General features: G+C 39.2%; 1 protein-coding gene across 1 annotated transcript; it reads left to right on the top strand.

The window, feature by feature from the left end:
• Positions 1-736: 736 nt before the first annotated feature.
• Positions 737-4,967, top strand: LOC118558695 (up-regulator of cell proliferation-like). Its single transcript, XM_036129239.1, has 3 exons — positions 737-841; positions 896-3,661; positions 4,914-4,967. The coding sequence occupies exons 1-3, from the start codon at positions 737-739 to the stop codon at positions 4,965-4,967; spliced, it is 2,925 nt and encodes a 974-aa protein (XP_035985132.1).
• Positions 4,968-7,920: the final 2,953 nt, after the last annotated feature.

Below are 7,920 nucleotides of genomic sequence, written 5' to 3' on the forward strand. Positions count from 1 at the left end.
AAATCAATGCATCACACGTGTTAAGATACAGCTGGCTGTGATTATACACCTGGCCAGTAGGTGATTTCATGTGCACATGAGGCTCCAAGAAATGAACCCTTTCTCGAACCAGTTGGCTCAAGTGGTTCAATGCCTCATGAGGCTTCATCTTGCCATCACTAACCAGAAATAAGATACACAATGCTCGGAGTCTAAAGTGGCTGATTAGCCAATTACCCTCAATGGTTATGTAATCTTTGCTCTCTGAAACCAATTTCCCCTTCTAATTCTCCCAGCAGTGCCAATGCATCCACCACTCAGCATTACGCACAAGTGTTTGTTTATAGCAATTAAACTAATTGCTGCACACATTGTTAGAATATATCTGTTCATTTGTTTGATACATATCATCCTGGTTATCATAAAGGAGAGGAATGTTATTGTAGTAAACCCTGATAAAAGGTTGTGCAGACATTTATTTAAGATTTAAGATGGATTATGCCCTGAGGACTGCACAATTACCCGTCAAGATTTTTGTTTAATAATGAATGCAATGAAATCTGCAGTGTTAAAGTAGAAGTTAACACAGTTTATAATGAGAATGTACACACACTATTTAAATTCATATTAAATCTATGTATCTTTATGACCTACAGAAACTGAACTTGAGAGGCTTTTGAGGAGTCTGGGGTTGAAGGAGCAGTACTACAGAGAGAAGCTATCACTCAGCAAAATACTTCAGATCGATGAAAAGACAATGACTGATGATCCTGGCACGTTTAAATCAAATGCTTCATTGTATTTTCTTAAGAAATTGATGGTGGTTAATGTAACTGCTAGGGCTGTGAATCCTGCTGATTTAATCTGTGATGATGAATCAATGACCGCAGATTACAATTTTGAGGATCTGTTAAACACCCCAAATGATGCTAAAGTCTTTAATCCTCTTGATATAATCACTGCTCTCTTTCTGTGTTCTGATGGGTTTGTTCAGCAAGAGTTAGCACTAAAAATGTCCATGTGTCAGTTCTCTGTTCCTCTGCTGCTTCCTAACTCTGATACTAAACAGATCACCCTCATGCTGTGGGCCATGAGAGACATTGTTAAAAAGTACAGACCTCCAGATCTTTCAGCATCAAAGGGCTTCAAAGAAGAAAGAATCGTTCTTTCTAAGCTTCCAATGATCTCATTTGTGAGACTGGGTGAGTGCTCCTTGTCCAAATCAGAGATTCTCAACAAACTTCTTAGTAACCCACAGCAGTACCATGACACCTTTGTTCATCACAACATGGACTGTGGAGACAGTCCAAGAAGAATATCTGATGGACTGACTGAAATTACCTGGTACCTTCCCTATGGAAACAAAAACATGGACATTTTTAGTGAGCCAGTGGCTATAGCTAACCTTCGAGGTGACATTGCTGCACATGAAACACAATACTCCTTTTTGTGTCAGACATCTGCTGCAGTTTTTGTGTTTTTTGATCAGCTGGAGTCTGAGTGCAAACTGCTGACCAATAAAACCCACAAAGCAAAGATCTTCTTGGTGGGAAACCAACAGAGCAAGGACTTTAATTCAGATGTTCTAAAGAAAATAGCAAACATGCTGAACAACAACATCATTATAAAAACAAAAAAGACCAATGATGCAGACTTCCTGAAACGTTTGAGGACAACTGTGAGCAGTGTACTTACCAACCCAGGGTTGAAGATGTCGATAGAGCAGATGGCCGACATTGCACATGAACTGGGAATTTCTATTGATGAAGATTCCCCAGAGTGCCAGACTGGGAAGAAAAATGCAGATGCCATCACTGCAGAGATTGAAGACACCTTTAAATTTAAAGAAAAGCAGTTTCCTTTGCAAGGCCAGATCTGGAAGGAACTGACTTTTTTGGAAAAGGAAGAATTTCGTCTTCGAAAAATTGGCTCTGAAGACATAGAAAACTATAAAAGTAATCTTAAAATGAAAAAAGAAGAGCAGCGTAGGAAGCAGAACTCCCATGACATGTCAGATTTCATGAATTGCTTCATTAGTGCAATATCTAGTAAAGAAAGAGGTTATTTTCTGAAATGGATGCAAATGAACCTCGACAACTTGTCTAGAATAAAACTTTCCAGCCTCAGGGAGCTTTACAAGGAAAAATGCAAGGACTCCGAGAACAAAAATAAGATTAACGAAATTGACCAACAACTTTCCAACAGCTCACTGGGAGTTGAGCACTTTTTCCGTGAAATGGGTCAGATCTATGAAGCTTCTCTTTACCTTCCAGAAACAGACCCATCACGTCAAGAACTGCAACATTTGCCCAAACTCTGTGCTCAGTTGCTGCTGGATGGATTTCCTCTGGAGCTTGTAGATGGAGATGCTTCCAACATACCTCTCAGATGGGTGAGTGACGTTCTCTCTCAGCTCAATGACTTGGTGTCTCCAAAGAACAAGATACTGGTTGTCACAGTTCTTGGAGTTCAGAGCACAGGAAAATCCACTCTCCTTAACACCATGTTTGGGGTGCAGTTTGCAGTCAGCAGTGGTCGATGCACTCGAGGAGCCTTCATGCTGCTCATCAAAGTCAGTGAGGACTTCAAAAAAGATCTGAACTGTGACTTTGTGGTGATCATTGACACTGAAGGCTTAAAGTCACCAGAGCTGGCACAGCTGGATAACAGCCATGAACATGACAATGAGCTGGCAACACTGGTTGTTGGGCTGAGTGACGTCACCATTATCAATATTGCAATGGAGAATTCAACAGAAATGAAAGACATCCTGCAGATAGTGGTGCATGCTTTCCTCAGGATGAAGAAGGTCGGCAAAAAGCCTAAATGTCAGTTTGTTCACCAGAACGTTTCTGATGTTTCAGCCCATGAGAAGAACCTACGAGACAGGAAGCTGCTCCTAGAACAGCTGAATGAGATGACCCAGGCAGCAGCTAAAATGGAAAAGAAAGAGGAGAACAAGAACTTCACTGATGTGATGGAGTACAATGTAGATACTGGGAACTGCTACATTCCTGGACTCTGGAATGGAAACCCACCAATGGCACCAGTCAATGTGGGATACAGTGAGACCGTCTATGAGCTCAAGAAAAATATAATCCAACTGCTGGGAAAGTGTGAGTCAACTTCTAACAACATCTTGGAGTTCAGAGAGTGGATAAACAGCCTGTGGACTGCAGTAAAACATGAAAACTTCATCTTCAGCTTCAGAAACAGCCTGGTAGCCGATGCGTACATGATGCTCTGCACAGAGTACAACAAATGGGAGTGGGAGTTCAAAAAAGAAATGTACACCTGGGTTACAGATGCAGAGACAAGAATTTCTAATTTTGGGACAGTTGCTGCAAAAACTGAAATATCTGAGCTGAGAGAATACCTCACTGAGTTGAAAAGTGAAGCAACTACAGAACTGACCAAGTGGGAGACAATGATGCTTGAAAATCTTAATAAATACTTTGAGCAGCCAGAAGGTCATGTTTATCTGGTTGAAAGATACAGAGAGGATTTCTCAAACAGCATAAAGAGTCTGAGACGACAAACTGAAAGCTCAGTGTGTGACCAACTCACAGCAGCAGCTGACATGAAACAGGGACTGAAAGAACTTGACAAATTCAGAGCCACTTATATAAAAGAAATCGAAAACGCAGTTTGTGCTTTAATCGATGAATGTCGTAAGAAACAAGTAAAAATGAGAGACAAAGAGCTTGATGAAAGTTTTAAAAAGATGTGGGCTGAAACATTAGACACCTTGTCTTTCTCTGCACAGCAGACTTCAAATATCTTCACCAGTGTTTACCATCAATTGCTAACAAATCTTTCACCCAAGGGAAGACATGCATGTGAACTGCTGAGTAAAAAAAGCCTCCACGACTGTGGACTGATGCCTTTTACATACATACCCAAAGGAATAAAAGAAAAAGCAAAAAATGTTTTTTGCTTAATTAAGTGGACAGATCTAGTCAAGGCAAAACAGGAAATCGCTGAAAGCATCATATCTGCTTGCAATGATTGTATCAGTGATAAAATCATGAGAAAAAACAATTATCACGATACTTACATCCAGGAGATCCTTCACATCATTGATGAGAGGCTGAACAAGACTAATGTTTACAAAGACATTGAGTTTGAAGTGTCTCTGAAACAGCACATCTGTGGCTCTGCAGCCAGGAAGTTTAAGAAAATGCATGAAGATTTTATACAAGAAAATGATCCTTATAAACATCTGGAGAAAAACAAAGACAAGTTTTGCACAGATTTCAAAGATTTGTTCAATGAGCGAGACCAATGCCAGAAGAAAGCTGAAGAATTCACCAACCAGTGTCTGAAACCTGCTGTGGAGGACTTTGTCTATCGCCGTCTTGGTGTTGACATTGTTGATAAAATGCTGACGAGAGAGGAGTTCAGCACACGGATGTCCTTCCAGTTTTATATTTTACTGGATCTGATTTCAAAGCGTGACTTCCAAAACTTTCAGAGATATACTTGCTCATATGAAGATTATGTAAAATCATGGATATCTGATAAAATTAAGGAGATATTCTCCTCTAATTCAGCATTATGTGAGTTTGAGGACAGACATCTTCAGTCCTGCATTTACCACATAAATGCTGCAATTAAAAAGGCAAAAGCAGGAAAGACTGACAGTCTGAAGACATTGGCAGAAAATATCTGCAAAGAACTTGGTGATAAATTGGTAATTTCCCAGATTGCTCTTGATTCCTTCATGGTTCTGAACAAAGCTGACCAGGACCAGTTTGCTCACTGGCTCAAAGAGTGTTTAGGAGAAATGACAGAAGCTCTTAGAGACAAGTTTAAAAACACTACATTTGAAATAAAACTCACTCATCTCAATATAAAACCACATAATAAGATTTTCAGCACAGTTATTGGTTGTGGTAAACGGTGTCCATTCTGCAAAATACCCTGTGATGCAGGAGGAGAAGCCCACACTGAACACTTTGCTTCCCTGCATCGACCAAAGGGTTTAGGTCGTGTCAAGTGGGATGACTCTGAAAAACTCACTACTGACATCTGCTCTTCTGCTGTTGTCAGTTCCATATGTTTTAGATGCAGTTATACAAACAATGAAAGGCATCCTTACAAAGACTATAGGACAATTTTCCCAGACTGGGATATTCGTCCAGATGTTAGCCTCAAGGCATCGGATTATTGGAAATACGTGATGAACAAGTACAATGAGGAATTTGCTGAAGCATATAATGCAAAGCCTGCTGACATTCCTGCTTCTTGGACGACTATCACAGAAGAACAGGCGAAGGAAAGTCTCAAGAAGTCATTCAGCATCATGTGAAATTATAACCTGTCTACTAGAAAGAACACAGAACAAAAGAGTGTGGTTCTGGCATGTACAGTCATGGCCAAAAGTATTGAGAATGACACAAATATTATATTTCGCATTATCTGCTGCCCTCTGGTTTTCATGTGTGTATGTCACATGTCATCACATACGTACAGAAATACAATTCCAATCATATGAGTAACAAAAGCTTTTAATGACAGAATGAGTTAATGCAGCAAGTCCATATTTGCAGTGTTGACCCCTCTTCTTCAGGACCTCTGCAATTCTCCCTGGCATGCTCTCAATCAACTTCTGGACCAAATCCTGACTGATAGCAGTCCATTCTTGCACAATCAATGCTTGCATTTTGTCAGAATTCCTAGGTTTTCGTTTTTCCACCCGTCTCTTGATGATTGACCACAAGTTTTCAATGGGATCAAGATCAGGGGAGTTTCCAGGCCATGGACCCAAAATCTCAATGTTTTGTTCCCTGAGCCAGATAGATGTCACCTTTTTCAGGATGCTTTACAGTTGGCATGATACAAGACTGGTCGTAGCGCTCACCACGTCTTCTCCGAACAAGCTGTTTTCCAGATGTCCCAAACAATCGGAAAGGGGATTCATCAGAGAAAATGACTTTACCCCACTCCTCAGCAGTCCACTCCCTGTACCTTTTGCAGAATATCAGTCTGTCCCTGATGTTTTTTCTGGAGATAAGTGGCTTCTTTGCTGCCCTCCTTGAGACCAGGCCTTGCTCCAACAGTCTCCGCCTCACAGTGCGTGCAGATGCACTCACATCTGCCTGCTGCCATTCCTGAGCAAGCTCTGCACTGCTGGTAGCCCGATCCCGCAGCTGAAACACTTTTAAGAGACGGTCCTGGCGCTTGCTGGTCTTTCTTGGGCGCCCTGGAACCTTTTTGACAACAATAGAACCTCTCTCCTTGAAGTTCTTGATGATGCAATAGATTGTTGACTGAGGTGCAATCTTTCTAGCTGCGATTCTCTTTCCTGTTAGGCCATTTTTTGTGTAGTGCAATGATGACTGCACGTGCTTCTTTAGCGATAACCATGGTTCACAGAAGAGAAACAATGATGCCAAGCACCAGCCTCTTTTTAAAGTGTCCAGTGGTGTCATTCTTACTTAATCATGACAGATTGATCTCCAGCCCTGTCCTCATCACATCCCACACCTGTGTTAATGGAGCAATCACTGAAACAATGTTAGCTGGTCTTTTTAAGGCAGGGCTGCAATGACATTGAAATGTGTTTTGGGGGATAAAGTTCATTTTCTAGGCAAATATTGACTTTGCAATTAATTGCTGTTACGCTGATCACTCTTTATAACATTCTGGTGTATATGCAAATTGCGGTTAGAAAAACTGAAGCAGTAGACTTTGTAAATATTAACATTTGAATCATTCTCAATACTTTTGGCCATGACTGTAGTTTTTTTTAATCCTTTTTTTCCTTAAAAGCTCACCTAATGTTTTAGTAGCATTAACCTTTTTCGCTAAAGACAAAATAAACTGCTAAAGCCTTTTTTTAAAATAGGTCCTTAATTTAGGAGTCATTATTTAAATTTTTAGCCTCTTATCATTCTATTCTTTGATAAACTTTTGTCAACAAAGTGTCTCTTAAGAAAATATTTACACTTGTTGAAAAAGTCTGAATGTGCTTCTAAATTGGATAGATAATTAAAGTTTGGGTAAATATTAGGAGCGTTCCATTATGAACTATTTGTTTAAATTTAATGACTCATTGCAATCACCTCCAGCGTTAATTTGTCGTTCAACAGGGTTGATTGCTTCACAGTCAGCAACTCATGTACTCTGCTAAGTTTACTTAGATCGAAAACGTTTTACCGAATTAAATACTAAACTTAACCTGATTGGTTTGATTTACAAGTATGATCAAATTAGAATGTGTGAGTCTGTCATAATGATGTTGAACTGATTATTTACAAGTATGATCAAATTAGAATGTGTGAGTCTGTCATAATGATGTTAAACTGATTATATATTTCTATAGATAAACTTGATCTGCTTTGTAATCTAAGGTCCTTTGAGTATGACATTTGTTGTGAATCAGTTGTCAATAAAAATGAGTTTAATGTCAAATTCTTTGTATCTTAGTTATAGTTGTTTGTCCAGTATAGGTGTAGTTATGTTATGAAAAAACATATTCCTTTATATATTTCTTTTTTTTTTTGTTACATTTAATGTCAAACACTCTTTCTGTCATTGCCAGATATTGTTTATGTGTGTTTGAACTAAATTCTTGGTTATTCTTAGTGGAAAGCTGCAAGCATCCAGTTAAAGATGAGGCTTCACTTTTCTTTCTGTTGTTTTATTAAGTTCTCAGTTTAGTACATCCTTCTAATTCCTTTGTGTATGGTTCTATAAAGTACACAGATAAATAAAAATCACCAATTAGGATATTGGTCACAAAGTCTGGGCAAATTGTTAATAAAACCTTTGTCATTAACTTAGAAATGCTTCAAAACAGATAATACAGAGTGAACTACTTCTGAGAAAGCAAGATAACTTTATTAAAGCACTGTTCAATCCACTATCCACAAATGGAAATAGTACAGCAACTGTAAACCTACCAAGACAAGTCCGTCCACCTGAACTTACAGGCAC

Source organism: Fundulus heteroclitus, unplaced genomic scaffold (assembly GCF_011125445.2).
Source record: "Fundulus heteroclitus isolate FHET01 unplaced genomic scaffold, MU-UCD_Fhet_4.1 scaffold_148, whole genome shotgun sequence".
Classification (NCBI taxonomy): Eukaryota; Metazoa; Chordata; class Actinopteri; order Cyprinodontiformes; family Fundulidae; genus Fundulus; species Fundulus heteroclitus.